This window comes from Sphaeramia orbicularis, chromosome 22, assembly GCF_902148855.1.
Source record: "Sphaeramia orbicularis chromosome 22, fSphaOr1.1, whole genome shotgun sequence".
Lineage (NCBI taxonomy): Eukaryota > Metazoa > Chordata > Actinopteri > Kurtiformes > Apogonidae > Sphaeramia > Sphaeramia orbicularis.
In genome coordinates, this window is record NC_043978.1 from 31,354,467 (window position 1) to 31,372,327 (window position 17,861).

The 17,861-nt window shown below is 37.5% G+C and overlaps 1 protein-coding gene across 10 annotated transcripts in view; it reads left to right on the plus strand.

Annotated features, from left to right (window-relative positions):
* Positions 1 to 953: 953 nt before the first annotated feature.
* The window catches only part of map4k5 (mitogen-activated protein kinase kinase kinase kinase 5), a 36,017-nt gene continuing 19,109 nt past the window's right edge, over positions 954 to 17,861 (plus strand). For all 10 annotated transcript variants that reach the window (XM_030126065.1, XM_030126066.1, XM_030126067.1 and 7 more), the window contains exons 1-13: positions 954 to 1,356; positions 1,820 to 2,060; positions 6,859 to 6,916; positions 11,450 to 11,540; positions 13,093 to 13,157; positions 13,256 to 13,311; positions 13,396 to 13,443; positions 14,403 to 14,445; positions 14,547 to 14,619; positions 16,172 to 16,303; positions 16,552 to 16,614; positions 16,708 to 16,789; positions 17,446 to 17,562. In XM_030126065.1, the coding sequence (XP_029981925.1) occupies positions 1,953 to 2,060; positions 6,859 to 6,916; positions 11,450 to 11,540; positions 13,093 to 13,157; positions 13,256 to 13,311; positions 13,396 to 13,443; positions 14,403 to 14,445; positions 14,547 to 14,619; positions 16,172 to 16,303; positions 16,552 to 16,614; positions 16,708 to 16,789; positions 17,446 to 17,562 (936 nt within the window). In that variant the 5' untranslated portion in view covers positions 954 to 1,356; positions 1,820 to 1,952. The remainder of the gene's footprint in view (positions 1,357 to 1,819; positions 2,061 to 6,858; positions 6,917 to 11,449; positions 11,541 to 13,092; positions 13,158 to 13,255; positions 13,312 to 13,395; positions 13,444 to 14,402; positions 14,446 to 14,546; positions 14,620 to 16,171; positions 16,304 to 16,551; positions 16,615 to 16,707; positions 16,790 to 17,445; positions 17,563 to 17,861) is intronic.

Below are 17,861 nucleotides of genomic sequence, written 5' to 3' on the forward strand. Positions count from 1 at the left end.
TGTAAAACTAAACGTATTTCATCAGCAGTGGAGGATGAGCAGAAAAAATAGATTTTCTGCTGTAGATGTTTCCTGTCAGTATTTTACTATTATGCATGCTCTCTTAGGGTTCATAATACTGCGGCATTAATAAGGTTATGTTATATTTTTCTGTTGTAGTTGTTTAATGTTGATATAATTTATGTACTCTTGCATCTCAAAAAAGTCAACTTTACATACACTCAGAAAAATGAATTCAAGCATCGTCATCCATCTAATCCAAGAGAATTTATTTAGTTGAAGAATGATGAGAATTCCCCCCAACCTGTAAAGTACAGTAAATCCTATCATTTATCACAAACATTTCAAATTAAGTTATAGTACAGATGCATGGTTTTCTCTGTACAGGAAGGAAAGAGGAAACTATCATTTGAGGATGTAAGTGGCGTAGAAGCATAAAACTCAAGGAAAGTACATGTATACCAGTGATCTTACTGCATTTTCAACTTGTATAAGGAAAATTACAGCTGAAAATAGAAACATTACTATTTCAAAAATTTTGTTCTTAATTTCTCACACAGGCTAGACAAACATTTAGTATTTTTGTAATTAAATTTTGATTCAATTCAACTGCGTGGTTAAAAATGATTGAATCCACACAACCTAACTGCACTTCCTGTGAACAAGACTAAGATCACTGACAAAAAAAAAAAAAAAAAAAAAAAGATTCATACTGGTAATACTGAAGTAAAGTACAAGTACCTTCAATGTGTAAATAAAATAGTAGTTACATCACACCATTGGAAAACAGGTCAAGACGCAATAAACTTGTCTTAACTTTAACAGTATATATTATACACACAATGCTAGAAAAAACTAATAATTCTGAGGCATGACACACGACTCTTAACTGTTCACTGCAGTTCACGAATGTGACTGTGGGACGCGTGTCGTGTTTGTGGATTCAGATTTTACTAGGAGTTCCTGAACGCAGCATCAGGATCCTAGACTGCGACTCTTCAGAGATTAGCAGACTGTTACTTTTTCGGGTGATTACTGGAAACATTGAAACGTGACACTTGACATAGTTTTTATTATTTTGATTTAATGTATTAGAATGACGCTTCTCTAAACCTGTCAATAGAGGGAAATGACATGTCAATGGCAAAAACTTGACCCAACTCGACTCTCTGCTGCCGTTGCAGTGAAGGAGACGGAGTGAACAGCAACAGCCAACTGAAGTTTACTACTGTTTCCTCGATAACAAAGGGGGACACTCACTTTTTTGACGATTATTCGACGCCATCGTTTAGTTAAAGGTCTGAAAAACATTCAACATGCAAGCCGTACCTACCCGCCGTGTCTCTGTTACAAAAGGTACGTACTGATAAACTTAAAACTGAGGCGAAGCTACGTTAACGTTTGCTAGTTAGCATTAGCTGACTTGTCTTTACCCTAAGCCCCTACCCAGAATAACGCTGGACCTGGCTCTGACTATTTACTGGAACTGACTACAGTGTCCATGTTTAAACAAGCTAAAGCCACTCAAGTTGATATTTATACTTGTTGATACGCTCTTACATGATTTAGTGAGAGCTTTAAATAACTTAAATCCTACTGGTGGTTTTAGTGAAATTAAATATTGAGTTGATGCATGACAGATGTCACGGTATCTTAACAAAATGTTTCCAAAACAGCCCATTTTGTTGTATTTTCTGTTATTTTGACACATGTATATGAAGTGTTGTGAGTGTATATTGTTATTTTGCAGTTATATTGTGGATACGATCACATTTTCTTTATAATTTCTTCTGAAACTTTTCTTCTGTGTTGTTGTCAGGACATGGAGCAGGGGGAAGGACCGTCTGAGTAGCAAAAATCCACCTAAATTCACTGCCTTGGCTTCATCAAACCATCACCACCAGATTTGATCAAGCTAAATAAATGTAAAGGATCTTTTGTGTCGAGCTATCATGGATATTTTTCCCCGGCCAAGCGGTGAAATCCAGAGAAGGAACCCCCAGCATGACTTTGAGCTCATTCAGAGGGTGGGAAGTGGCACATATGGAGACGTGTACAAGGTACAGTAAATATTCTGGTTCCCACAGCCTGTCATTAGAGCTGGAGGTATCTTGATTTACCATCACATGACTATTGGACCTAGCATCCCGATTTAAGGCGTTGTGTTGTTTGTTTATAAGGTTGGAAAACGTGGCAAACATACTTGACAGGAGCTGTTGAAAGATGACCATCACAAAAATACACGTGATGGCAGAAATAACTTTAATTTGATTCATTATCTAATAAGCTGTCAACGTTATGGATAGACTTGTATGTTCCCTGTGTATGCAATAATATATCTTGCTATGCTATCAGGCATCACTTTGGATTTATGTTGCTGATTACTGTTTTGTCATTTAGATTTTCTAGTTGCACAGGAAGTTTTACCTGTATTGAGGCTTGTTAAGGAACTTGTTAGACAGTAGTGATGTGTGAATGCTTGTAGCCTCTTGTATATTATAACCTTAACACTTGGCTGTGCTGCTCATGCCCAGCCTAGATTCACCATTGAGTTTCAGCATGAATAGTTACCTGCCAAAAACAGTATATTATTGGTTTTCATAACTCCTCCACAGTGGTTATGTTTCTACCACTGTCAGCATGATTTAAAAAAAAAAAAAGTACTGTGTTGAGTTTCACGTAACTTGGTGGAAGGGGCAGGGCACGGCCCAAGCACAATGCATGAAATTTTGGCGGTGATTCTGGCTGTTTGATGTGGAAATCAAGGATAAAAATACCAAAATTTAGACTATTTTAATTCCTTTGGAAAATAAATGGAAACGTAAAGATAAACTCGGGCCTATGGCCCCGAGCCCCTAAATGTCCAGCTTATGGGAGCTGCCATGTGGCCTCTGTGACCAGCTATGGACTACAGCAGTTGGATCATATTTAAGAGCAATCAGTGTTTAAAGCTGTCAATCACATTCAGCCCTCTTCATCTCAGAAAACACCTGCAATTGGGTAAGTATTTTTTTTAACAGCTGTTAAACACAGCCAAGATCAAGTGCGGCAGTCTTGTTTCCTGTCAGACTATTTGATGTACAGTATACTGAAAGGATGCCTGAAATTACAGTACGTTGGAGCTTTATCTATGCAAATCATAATTCGACTGTACAAAATCCTCCTGCTAAACAGTGTTTTCATGGCAGTCGGTTGTAACACATTTTGATTTTTATTAGGGCTGCATGATTTTGAGTCAAATTCATATTGTGAGTATTCTGTGGACAGTGGCAATTAAGGCTGCTGTGGTATCCATTTCACACAATCTATACACTGGGAAGTAATGTAACCACACACCATACAAGTTTAGCTGTCCGAACAGATACTGATTTGTCCTTTTTTAGGTTTCAGTAAGCAGAGCGCACACAAATAGGATAGTTTGTAGTAAAGTTCACTTGGACTAATGGATGAACTGGTTAAAATCTGGTCAGAGGTCACAGGTTAGGGTTACTCTGATTTAAAACTTATTTTGGGCAATAATTCAAGATTGAGGATAATGATTCTAAATAGCAGTTGCTTCCAATTGAATGTGTGGTTCTTGTTATTGAATTAGGCAAGATGCAGTTGTGATTTGATTAATTGTATGGCTCTGAGTTTTATATCACTGAACAGAACATGTGTGACATATGTGACACATTTGTTTGCTGCTTTCCCTTTAACACTGCTTTTCTTAATATGTTGGCGTTAACAGTATTGGTTGCACAGTCTTAGTTTATTTTACTTAAGTACAGCAAAATCTCTACATATTTATAAATTTAACTCAGTAGATAAACAATAGCCTCTGAGCTCATAACTATTTGGTCAAAGGATGCACATTTGCATCGTAGCAACTGACAACTTTTGAGACTTGGTAAATCGCTTATTACATCCCAGTTAAATTACTTTTCCAAAATCGTTCTTCGTTTCCATATGGTTTTAAAAATGGCTTGGTTTTAGACAGAAGTCTGCAGCAAAAAATATACTTTAACCAGCCCTCCCACTGTCTGTTGACCCAAGTGTGGTGTGTTGTGTTGGAGAATTTTCTTGTTTATGCATCTGCCACAGATAGATTGACGACCCGTATGATCCAGAGTGTTATAGTTGAGGCAGCCTGTCATGGCCTCTCTCCATACAAAGCCTCTCTGGACAGCCCCCACCCCCAGACAGGCCACCGGTGGAATGCTGCGCCTGGTATTCTCCCACAGCTCACAGGCCGAGGGCTGCAGCAGGCTGAAATATGATCAGGCCCCTGTCTAAACATGCGTTTCACTATGGGTGTGTTCTGTGCCGCATTGACAGCGGAAACACCTAAAATTGGGATAAATCCTCCTTTGGCCTGCTGTGCACAGTTGAAATTTAATGGGCACCACATTCCTCACTTTGAACGATTTATTACATCTGATTATAATAATTTAAGAATCACAGATGTTCTTTATGTTTAATATTCCAGATAATGATTAATTTATCTTCATTACGGAGTCATATTCTTAGGTCTCAGTATAAATTATTGCTGCATAAAAGGTAAGTTATATAGTTTTTCTACACAGTAGCCTTGAAGCAAAACAATCTCAAATCTTTGTATGTGGTACTACACAAATATTATTATTGTAATTTACAATGACCCTGACAAGGAATGAAAACAGTAACAGATCATTCATAATTAACTTTACTAATTAAAGGTGACAAAATGTTTTACACAGAAAAGACTACAGAAGAGTAAAATTTTCTAGTACTGTAACAAAAAATAAAATGATGAGTTTGGCAAGTGCTCTGCTATAAATCATACTAGTATGCAACAGAGGTGGGGTTTTTTTTTTCCAATATTTTATTCTACTTGAATTTTAATCTTTTTTTTTTTTTTTTACAAGAAGTATAAATACAAGCCCTACCTTTGGAAAATAAATAGATCTCTACATCTGCCATATGAAAGACAAAATTCAGATTCTCCATCTAGTTTTATTTTTTGTTTCAGTGCCATAGATAAGCAAATGTACAGATGATAACCATCCATTTTCATGCCATGGTCTACTGTGAAACCACAATACCACTGCAACCTGACTACACTCATGTTTGGGGATTTTACATTTTAAACAATGCACCACAGATTATTTGCTTTGATAAGTTTTTTATCCCCATAAACAGTATGTATGCAAAGCTAGCAAAGCACAGAAAATAAGTCCTATCTCAGTGACTGTCTCTCACTTGTCCTCCATAAACATGTTCACTGTGTTGTCCCACTCTCAGTAAACCATTGTCATGTGTATTTTCTTGACAGTTAGCTAAATTGTAGATCTGTGTAGACACTGGACACACCTGTTTTGTTCCACAGTCTGACCCGGTGATTGATCTTGTGAGATGTTGTCTCTCTAAATGTCTGTTGCATGTCAGACGGCTCCTCTCTACAGTCAAAGGTTGTTAAAACTATGTTTTCTTACTGCTGTGTCACTTCAGGACTTCTCCTTTTTGGGTGAAGTTCTCAGGTTAGCTTTGGCTGTTTCAGGAAATGTCACAGACGCAGGTTGTGAGAAAGTTACTCAAACATATTTAAGATAACTTAGGTGCATGAGTCATTGACCCACAGATTAGTTTAATTGAACCTCAAAACTAAACAGTGTGTCATAATATGTACACAGTGCTGTAAGTGTCCAGTAATCTGAGTGAATCCCATTGGTTAAAACTGAGTTTCTCTGTTTTGTTTGTGTTTGCATGTGTGGTATCAGCTGTAGAACAGTTATAAACTCTGTGTGGGACGCTGTTTATGAGTGTGAATCAGCAGCACATTCCCAGTGTTGAAAGGTAGACATGCTGGAGGGTTTTATGGTTTACGGTTGCTTTAGCTTGTCCCATCACTTCACTGCTACGGATTAGGGAGCATCCCGTCTTGACCTGGATTTGGAAGTCAGCTCAGCCTACTTTAAGATTGAAATTTCACTACAAGAGATGGATGTATCTTTAGATCTAATGTAACTGAGATGTGGTATCAGTGAAATATTACACCAAAGATCTGAATGCTTAAATATAGCTAATTAGGACAAACTGTCATATCCTGATACAAAGTAGTTCATTTTATATTCACATTGTAGTGTTTATCATGATATAACATATTTTCTGTAAATTCAGTGTATAAATCAGAAGTTGTCATTTTGCCTGGTCCTTCTTTCTCTAAATTTTGAGTTGTTATAGTCAGCTAAGATTCAGGCTGGAAAGTGGTACACAGGAAACACATTTAAAAAAAAAAAAAAAAACAACTCATAATTATTGCTGTAAATCATGTGATTTGAGACTCAAGAAAGTAAGTGATAGCACATAATATGAAACTATGCCCTGTCACACAAATTTACAAGCAATTTAGAAACTCACTCGTCTGATTGGCAAGTTGTAAAAATGACTTTTAATTGTTTTTCCTAGCAGATAGTAAAGGATTCAACTATCTTAGTCAACTTTAGTCACTCTTGTAATTAAGTAACTCCTAATATATCTAAAAAAAAAAAAATGTATTGGAACAAGTAAAAATTGACTTTGGGCCAGTTTCTGACTTTCTTGTCTGGTTTAAGTGTGTAACTCTTTTTTTGGGTTGACCCATGTGACCCATGTTCAGTGGACTACAAGTAAGAAATAGAGCAGATTTTTTTCTTTAATGTTTTAATTTTCTGTTGCTACAATTGACAGTCACTGGTCTGATGGTCATACAAACTCTGACAAACATTAGATCAAAATACAGACTGACATTGTATAACTTACTGGTGTGTCTTAAGTAACAGCTGAGCAGAAAGTTATGACCATGTCAGTCATATTGTGAATTCTGCATCCCCACTCATAGTCACCATTTCTGTCTTCTAGGCTCGAAACATACAGACAGGAGAGCTTGCTGCTGTGAAGATCATAAAGTTGGAACCAGGTAAGAAAATTTGTTATTATTTCAGTTTTTCTCATCACAGTCTGAGGGAAAATATTCTGTTTTCTGAGCTTTATCTGATTTTTTTTTTTTTTTTTTCCTCAGGGAAAATTGAATCTGCAAAGTGAATCTAATTTTTTAGGGTGAATGGAATGCACAAAACTACTAAAAAAGACCATAAAAATATCAGTGCTAGCATTAATTAATTGACGTATTCTAGGATCTTGTGGGATTTGACATGTTTGGAATGGCAGTATTTGGGTTCTAGTTACTAGCTTTTACACTGCATTAAGTATTGATTGTTGGCTTTGGTCTGGAAATGCTGTAATTATCCTGAGTTGCTTGTCAAGTACCGCATGTATTTATATTGTGTATGTGATTGTGACTGTCTTGGGGTGTGCAGTCGATGACCTAGTGACAGAGTTGGTACGATCCAGATTAGTGGGATTATGGAGACAGCTTTATACCATCAGCAACCAGACAAAGCTCAGCTGATGACTAGTCAGTGAAGAAAGAGACTCCCTATAGCGTGTTTTCTCTTTCATTCATCATGTCACTGTTGATGCTCTTAGTTGCCTGGACAGAAGTGTCTCCAAAATCAATGAATGTGGTAAACTAGTGGTTTTTGTCTGAAATTCACAAGTGCTGTTTTCTTACAGGTCACCCTGTTCTGGATTAGATCAGTAGACTTAAAGTCTAGTCCGAAATTTTGTTTTGTTTTTTTAGTCGTCTGATCAGTCTGCAGAGCTCTTGACATAAAGCTTAAGGACACTTGGCTGGAAAATGGGTGGAATTAGGGATTAGTGTTTGTGTGTGTATAAAGAGGAAAATCAGGAAGCTCAGCTGTAAACTGTAGGACTAGAGAAGATTTTTATTAGCAATCACTGATGAGAGTAAAAATTGTGAATGCACAATAACTCACTTATATTAGTATTAATTGAAGGTAGTGCTTTTCAGTGTGTGTTAATGGACTGCTTCTTAGCAAGGTGTTGCTCTTCAGCTGGAGAAGCTGTTTTAGTCCCATTCAGTGTGATCTATGCAGGTTTTTCCTAAGGTGACTGTAAGCACTATTCATATTTGCGTCTTTCTATTTTTCTGAAATGAGGATTAACTGCAGATACATTTGACAAACAGCTCAGGTCATCCTGTTTCAAACAGGAGTCTCTTTTTCTTTCTTCCCCCTTTCTGCGAGCGTCACTCCTTTCTGTGCCTCAGGTAAACAGCGTTGGGTGGACTATGGAATCAAACAGGTTTGACCAGAGGAGGAGCGGCGCTGGTATGAAGTTAAGGGACAGAGAGAAAGGAGCTAGGTGTGGTGGAAACCCTCTGGCTGCCGGGCCTGGTCCAAATGACAATGAAAGACCAAATTAGTCCAGTCTAGTCTAGCCTGGTCTGCCACTGACCACTGAGGATAGATGCGGGATCAGGAAACAGCCTGCCATGATCATTACATAATCACCCGTTTGCAAATATTTGTGCTAAACTGTGATCGTATTTAATGATGTTTAGAATTGCCTTTGTTCACCTGTACATAACTCAAAGAAAGACAAATGTCTTATTTATACCTGTCATTCCACATCATTTTTCACCATTTTTTCTTGACTTGTAATCTTCTTAGAACACCATCTTGTTGTGTTCCTTACATTGTACAGGGTTCTTCATGTTTAAGATATATCATATCTGCTCTGTGCCATGTTTGCCTACAAAGCTGAAAAAGTAGAAATTACATTTTTTTATTCATATATTCCCATGTTATGTGCTGATAAACTAAACTTGATAAACTAAACTATTATGAGATAAATGCTGTTTTGCTGTATGACAGTCAATCTTGATATAAAATTTTATGATCATGACAGACCTGACCAGCAGTGTTGTAATGTTTTTGTAATATTTGTTTTATTTTTTCATGTACATGGTTTGTCCTTAGTTTGGAGACTTTATCTGGATTTTATGGTTGATGAACAAAACCATTCATTTGCATTTCTGATCAATAACAATTGCATGCGACTCTTCCTTCACTCCCCATAAGGCAGTTGATTTTGTTCCCTTGTTGTTGCTGAGTAACTGGCACAAGCCTCTTGGCACTATTAATTTAATTCCAAGAAATTCTCATACAAGATATTTGGGTGTGGAACAAACTCATATCTGCACATTGTACAATCTATTCAGTTTGATTATTGCTGTCAACCTCAATAACTGTGATGTTAATAGGTTAACATAAATCATCATTTTTTTTTAGACTTAGCGTTGACTATTTCTAACACGTGGTGTGAGAATGTGTAAAAGATTCGAGGGAAGCATTCATTTACAGAGGAAGTGGTCGTAGAAGAGACGCTTGTGGGGGGGACTTGTTAATTTTTTTCATCAAACTCGGCATCATGTCACCAAAATATATTTCCTCAAAGTTCTGTGGTCATGTACAATTTGCTCTCTGTCAACACATATATTTATAAAAATGTCTATGATCAACAGTAGTTTCTCTTCAAGTGAAATGACATGTGAATTAAACAGCACTGTCATGTCAGATTTAGTTTTCATGTAATTAATTTTAACCTAATTACTGAGGAACCAGAAATGGGACTTTGTTCTCTGGAATTTTTAAATGTGGCAAATAAAGAAGACAGCAGGAAATAATTATTTTCACATTTTCATAATTATGGCTGTGTGTTAAAACTAAAGGCACACTTTGGAAGAGGAGCATTAATTACATCTGTGTTTTTCTGTGTGAAAGCAAGAACTGGAATGGGAAACATAACAACACAACTTCAAATGTATGTACAGTGGGTAAGGGTGAGTTTGAAAAGAATTTATGGAGGAAGTCAAATCAAGTTCTGGTCCCTGGTGAATCAGAACAAAACTCTTTTGAAAAGTCATGTATTAATCACAGCACGGTAGACAACCCTTGCACTCCCCTCACTCCATATTATATTCCATACATGGAATGATCAATGCTTGTCCTCCCAGAGCTGACTTGCACTTCCTTTTGCACAATTACCATCCCAGCTCTGATTAAGTAAAGAAAAAAAAGGTAGGGAGTGTAAAAGTAAAAAAAAAAAAAAAAAAAAAAAAAAAAATCCTGACACTTTCATTTCAAAAGCAAGTACCAGAACATTCTCAGTCATATTCAGATCCAAACTGTCTTTAAGGATTTATTTATGTGCCTTCAGGCTTCACATTTTCATGTAAAAAATGAAGCTTCTGAGCTTCTCTCAAAAGAAAGAGACTGTAGTTTACTTATGCTCTTATAGAGTCCAAAATGTTTTGATTCTCCAGCAAACATCAGACATACACACTTCTACCCTCTTTTACCTTTATAGGCAATAAAATAACATGATCAAAATAAGCAACATGAACAACAGATAAATATCAAAAGACAATTTCCCTTAATTCCACTATATTGTTTTTTTGTCACGTTCTCCTTTAAGGCTTAATGTCTGTTCAGTGCCTGAGTGGATTTTCTATTGTACCTGAACTCATTGTCAGCTGTCAGTTTCTGTGATGTGTAAATTGTTACATGTGTATTTTATGTGACTCCGACAAATAACCTCATTTTTAAAACTGCTGAGGGCACTGAGTTCCTTAAAGTAGTAGCTGATGTTCAGATCAGAGCTAATGGAAATAAACTGGTCTGTTGTTTATCAGTTCAGTAGTTATGTGCATGTCGGCATTCCAACCAGACTTTCATTCAGGCTCTCACGTGAAAGGGCCTAACCCTCCTAGACAGACTGAAAACAGTGCTGCTGTACAAAATGTCATTCAATCATCAGGGCATTAGTTTACACGTCAGATTAATTAGCGAACAAAATGGACAAACTTGACCAGATTTTTTTGGATTATTGATCATAATTTCCATTACAAGTCATGTGTAGCACGTATGATTCAACTATACTCTTTTTCGGCAGAGACTGTATCCCTGTAATGAGCTTTTCTGGACTGATGCCTATGATGACAGTCGGTTGATATAGCGCTGAAGTTGGCAGAGTCTGGTAGATCTTAACCTCCTGTTAATGTATTCCATGTCTTTGCACAATTGAGAGCAGCTGGGCTCACATAGTTTTGACTTCTTACCGGTCGGATGTGTTTCAGGGCTTTGTCGAACTGGAAAGCAGCCTAGATATTAGTCCATACCACATATACCAACTTCAAAAGTACACGCTGATCCCCTCTGTTCCTTCTTGTCGTTATATGAACTGTATAGTCGGAAGGAAATATGGAAATATTTGGTTTTAAAATGTGGTTTTAAGCTTGGCACACTTAAAGGAAAGATTGAAGTATTTTGTTAAATTTGAAGTCGAAGGCCTGCTCAGTGTTATCTAGACTGCTTATTTTGTCACTACAAAGTTTATTATATGGTAAATGTTGTAGCAAAATCATAACCCAATATAGTATTTTCATGCCTTTTTTCATTATTTTTCAAGGTGTTTATTTCTAAACAGAGGATATGTCATTTTGTACCCAAATGCTTACAAATTCCCTGTACAGAAATTTAAAAAATAATTTTTTGTGCATGTGTCTGTAATGTCTCTGTGTTTCCAGGGGATGACTTTTCCATCATACAGCAGGAAATCTTCATGGTGAAGGAATGCATGCACCACAATATTGTGGCCTACTTTGGGAGCTACCTCTGGTAAGCTCAAAATACTCCTGCTTTGTCATTTTATGCACTGAGCCAAAGCTGCTGCTGTTTGTGGAATTCAGATCTTCCTGTCAAACGCTTTTAACAAACCACCATCTGAAACTCACATGATGTGTTTAATTACTTAGTCATACGTGTGTGTGAAAGTATGACTCAAGCATTCAACAGGGACGGATGGCGCTGCTGACTGTGCCAGGATGCAGCTCCTCTGTTTTAATGGAGCGTATGTTTTCTGGCTGTTGGAGGAAGTAGTGCAGGTCCGCCCACTGATGTCTTAGGCTTCCAGCAGGTTTAACTGGAATATGAGCCTCTGATCTGTTTTTATACGGCTGTTAGTCCAGAGAGATGAACGTCTCCACACAGCAGGCATGTCTTGTACAGTCTCTCCAGACAGAGCACAAATGTTTACTGTAAAATGTTAATCAACAATCCATGGTACAATAATGATATTAAACACTATTATTTGTTTTTGATGACCCCCTCCATTAGAAGGCCGATGCTTCTTATAGACACATTTTCTTGACCTAAATTCTGGGAGGTGACAAAAGTAGCAGTGTTGTGTTTGGAAATCTGGGGCAGTGTCCAGCTCAGGCCCTAACTGGCCAGTTGTCACACTGTAATCATTCAGTTATGTCACAGTTACTCCAGTCTATTCTTAGCTTTTTAGCAATGTGTTGTCATTATTTCTCAACCCACTGACCTGTCCTCAAATGTTCATTTCACCTTTTTATATAACCATTTGATCTTTGTTAATTGTTCATCACTGTTTGTTTGATTGATTGATTCTATTTATGGATTTTCAGCATGAAATGAACAAATTCAAAGGGTAACATCAGAGGTGGGTAATCCCAGCTCCACAGAGTAAAAGTCCTGCCATGTTTTGGTTCTATCTGTTCACTTAACACAGGTGATTCCACAAATGATCCCATCTACCTGGATGAGAGCTGTGCTCATTAAAATGGGCTGTTTCAATGAGGGGTTGGAACAAATGCATGGCAGGACTTTTGCTGGGTTTACCCACCTCTGGGTAACATACACTTATTATTTCAACATGGTTCCAAATTGTTAAAAGGTAAACGCAAAGAAAGACCTGACATTCAACATAACAACCAATGCAATTTTGTTGAAAAACACATCACTACCAGTTAAGCAATAAAAAATACTTTCCACATCAAAAAATAGAGCGCTACAATTCCAATGCCATTGAAAACTTCATTGATAAATCTGTCACCCTGTTCCATTAAAACATCCGAACCTGACCTCTTTAATGTGGCTCTAAAGTTAAAGGAAACAGCCTCCATTGATGATATAACTGTGCAAATTGGCTACTGATAGTGTTTTTGGAGGCATTTATCTCAGTTTTGTGTTTCAGAAAACTTTCATATTGCTCTAACCATTTAATTAATTGAATCAAATTAATGTGATATATTACCAAGCTCTATATTGAATACTTATTTACTTTTTGTTTATTCATCAGGTGGAAATGTTGTTTAGCATGTTTGTTTTGTTAATGAAGTTCTGTATGATTCTGTGCCTCTGTTAGTCGAGAGAAACTTTGGATATGTATGGAGTACTGTGGTGGAGGATCTCTGCAGGACATTTATCATGGTGAGTGTTGTTTTAAATTTCATTCCATGAAAAGTCACAAAGTCTTTATATTGTTGCATCCAACTCTAATCCTTTCCTGCTGACATATTGTGTTACAGTGACAGGACCTCTGTCAGAGCTTCAAATAGCATATGTTAGCAGAGAGACTTTACAGGTAATTTAACTTTTAATTGACATTTTCATTAATATCAGTTTATTTTTGTACAGCTCATACAGACTAAATTCATTTCCTTTACAGGGTTTGGGATATCTGCATACCAAGGGCAAGATGCATCGGGACATCAAGGTACCACAACTTTTTGTGTTTTTTCATCCTTACCTTCTTTTCAATAATAATTTTGTTATTTTATCCAGGGCAAGCCAGCTGTACCCTGTGTATACTTTAATTATTCTTTGTATAATACATTAATAACAATATAGTTTAATAAAACTATAGTTTAATAACACCTCTATGATGATCGGATCACAAATGGGCCAGACATAAATATAGGGGAATACACCCAGATGCATTTTAGAACTAGGTGTAAATACCTACTGGCCCCTTTCCACAACAATATTGTATGTTGAGATTTGAACATGCGTTTAGTATAAACTATATTTTTCATGTGTTAAGTAACTTTGCAAGAATGATGAATAAAAAAATAATAATAATAATTATTAACACTGTTGGTGCTTTTCTGGGCCTAGACGGCTGTTAATTCTATGTTACAGCACAACTGCAGTAGTGACAACTGAATTCATAGAAACAGTCAGTGAAGTACTCACACTGAAAACACGTGACCAGTGGTATTCTGCAGTTTTGGGGCTTAGCTGAAGGTTAACATGCCTGATGCATTCACACAGGCTGGAACCTCAGTTTCTCGTGTTATCACAGAAGGTCAGGGCTGGACTTATTATCTTTACTCGGCTTTACGCAGCGAGCACTTCCTGTTTCCTCTACTCTCACCACAGGATGCCACCAGAGAGACTGTCAGTCACAGCCAACAGAAACACTGACAGTGGAACTGTCAAGAAGCTGTGATACTAGTTCAACTTTATTTAAAGTCAGATCACTAACAAAAAAGTTAATGCTCGAAACAGACCAGATGTTAACAAGAATGTTTGACTTGTACTTGACCCCTTATGATACAATTGTGTAAAAAAGTGTCCATTTTGTAATGCTTTCAAATGTTTTCATGATGCAAAGATGGCATGGTTGTTAAATGGGTTTTTCCTCTGAATAAATTAAATGTTATGTGATTCCAGGGTGCCAACATACTTCTAACTGACAATGGAGATGTGAAGTTAGGTAAGCTGCTCGGTGGCATCTTAATTCTCAGGGACTCATCTGAAGCTTCTAGTTTCATGTGGATTACATAATCTGAATGGCTCTCGTCTTCATTATTGCAGCTGACTTTGGGGTTGCTGCCAAAATAACAGCCACCATTGCCAAAAGAAAGTCCTTCATTGGAACTCCCTACTGGTGAGTGTCACCCCCAGTTTAACATGCCATTGGCTCCTCCAATGAGCTTTGTATTCAAACAAGCATTGATTGCAAATATAATAACAGGTTGAAACAATGTCCAATCAGTTTCCTGTATGATCATAAATCGAATAAGCCTCCCATGATTTGTCTCATATGCTGACAAAGCAATTGTTATTCTTAGCTCCATTTTTCTTTGAAGGAGTAACAACCTACACTGCAGTATGCAAGTTATTGGAACATGTAGGTGCATGGGGCAGGAGGTTTGAGCTACTCCGGCAAATAAGAAACATTTTTCAGAAGGAAAAAAGAATCCACTGGGGACCAATTCCACCTATTAGATGTAGAAATAAAAATAGAAATAGTCATTCAGTTATCTTTGATGTTCTCAACCTGTTGTGATGTTCCACCTAATATTAGTCAAAACCCTTGACTATTTCCTTATATGACCCTAAAAATAAGCCGACAGTCATTTTTTCCTTTATTTTTTGGTGTTTTTTCTAACATAATACAGTATCATATGTGACACATGAGAAGCTGTTGTTTGTTTTGTTTTGTTTACATTCCTGTCCTCCAATGTCAGTCACCAGCACAAATTATCTCACACAAGTTGAGAGAGATGCCAAGCTATGATTTGTCTTGGACCAACATGACAAGACTATCATTAATCTGACCCATTAACCTTCATAACAGACAAGCATGTCTTGTGGTCTGAACCTGGCATAGCAGAATCTAGTTTGGAAGACTCTGGGCATACTGGTCCTGCCATAGCAGCTTAAGTGTAAGGCTATGTGTTTTAAAAATTAGAATTTTTGCTGTGGTGTCGGCTGAGTTCTTCACTACTTTCTTGTTAGAATTCCTGAAATGGAGATTGGAGCCACTTCTGACTCTGTTTTAGTTTGTGAACTTTGAGGCTGTGGTATTAGGTGGATGGAGAGTATTTGTGTTTGAATACACTGGACTTGGCCTAATAAACTCAACTATTACAGGTTCCACAGGCTCCGTTCTGTTACTGATCTTGACCTCTAAACTTAACTAGAGGCACTCGGAGAGCGCAGACCTCCGCCAAGGCAGATCAGTGCCCCAGATTTGGATGAAAATTTCAGGAAATGTTGATACTGGCACAAGGAACAAATGATTACATTTTGGTGGTGATCGGGGGTGGGGGGGGAGGCACTGATCTGCCTTGGCGGAGGTCTGCGCTCTCTTTTCTAGAAAAGCACTCGTAGAGCGCAAACCTCCGCCAAGGCAGATCAGTTGTCCCCCCCCACCCCACCCCAATCATTTGTTCCTTGTGCCAGTATCAACATTTCCTGAAATTTTCATCCAAATCCGTCCATAACTTTTTGAGTTATCTTGCACACAGACAAACCAACGCCGACAAAAACATAATCTCCTTGGCGGAGGTAATAAAGATATGTAAATGCACAGACACTTTTCCTACACAGATCCAAATAATCAGTCCATATTGATATTCATTTCATGGAGGTATCTATCAACTCCTCCTTCCATAGTTTTGAGTCACCACTGAAGCTTTGTTTAATTTGTGTAGGATGGCTCCAGAAGTTGCAGCAGTGGAGAAGAACGGTGGCTACAACCAGCTGTGTGATATCTGGGCTGTTGGCATCACGTCCATAGAGCTGGCTGAGCTACAGCCGCCCATGTTCGACCTCCACCCAATGAGGTACGTCTCACTTTCTCAGTATCCCAGCTTCCTCGAATCATTCTTAGGCTGTTTCCTGCTTTTGTGCTTCTCTAATGTTTCATCACATCTTCTGATTGCTCCAATTGTCATCCTGTGTTAGTCATGTGTATTTTGCTATAATTAGACCAATGTTGCAGACCCTTTTTTTATTCCTTACCTTTGGTGAATGTTTTGTTCCATTGACTGTTTTAAGCTTCTTTGAGGTTAATCCATATTCTCCCCCTCAGGGCCTTGTTTTTGATGTCGAAGAGTAGCTTTCAGCCTCCTAAGCTAAAAGACAAAAACAAATGGTGAATCTATCATTCTCTCTCTTACTTTACCTTTGGTCATACTTGATCCTTGGGATAATCTCTGCATTAAAACAAAATCATCTCATTCCTTAGGTCTGCTGCCTTCCATAACTTTGTCAAAGTGTCTCTAACGAAGAACCCAAAGAAGAGGCCCACAGCAGAAAAACTTCTATCAGTAATAAGTCTTTATGTTGTTGTCCTAAATGTTTTCATGTCCTCAGGAGATTAGAATATTTAAAACAAAGAACTTTTGTGTTTGTGTTCACACTAGAAAATGATGATGTTAGCAAAGTCACAAATTTGTTTTGGCTCTCGTTTTCTGTGGTCTTTTCCTTTTAGTTGCTGTTAAATTTATACACTCTAACACTAGCATATTTTAATCATAAAGCCATGAAAAACAAGGGGAAAATCTGTGGGTTTTGGCTGAATTTTTAGCTGGAATGATTAGCACCAGCCCCTGACCGCAATTTATTTAGTTTAGTGATTAAATTTAGCTATCACATTCTTTCCAATGAAAATTTAATAGGATTAACATTGTTTTACAGTGTAAACAAGTGGCCCAGCAGAACTATAAGCAGTTCTACTGGTACCTTAAGATTCACTCTTTTGTCATTATAAGATTAAATGTCTTTGAATAATTGCAGTGTGAGAATTCATTTAGATGCATTAATTACTGAGTAACAGAGAAACTAGGACTTCTGTCTACTTTCTGAACAAATGCTGAACTTCTTTATCTAGTTTCATAGATTTTATGTTAGTGTCAGCCATCTGATTTATATCCAATTATGCGGCAGTTTATGGTAATCTGTAATTCTCTGGTGTTTCTTTCAGCATGTGTTTGTGGCCCAGACGGGTTTGACAAGAAGGCTTGCAGTTGACCTCTTAGATAAGATGAACAACCCAGACAACCATCAGCATTACAATGAAGTGGACGATGATGACCTTGAGGTAATGTATCATTACATCACATGCAAAAGAGACAACTTATTATTTAGAGATGCTAGGACTTTGAAATGGGATTTTCTCTATCGAATATGGGAATTCCACTTCCAACTGGAATCCCCATCATTCTTATGTGGCAGCCAAAGAGGTGGTACCAGTGCCTTTTAAAAGACCATTGTGCTTTTTTCCCCCATCAACAGCAGTGGCACTGTCTTGGCCATGATGAATGAAAAAAGCTCTACAGGCTATTGACTGCAGGCAATGGATTTTGCTGCAAAGAAACAGCCTCTGGGCTGCATAATAAT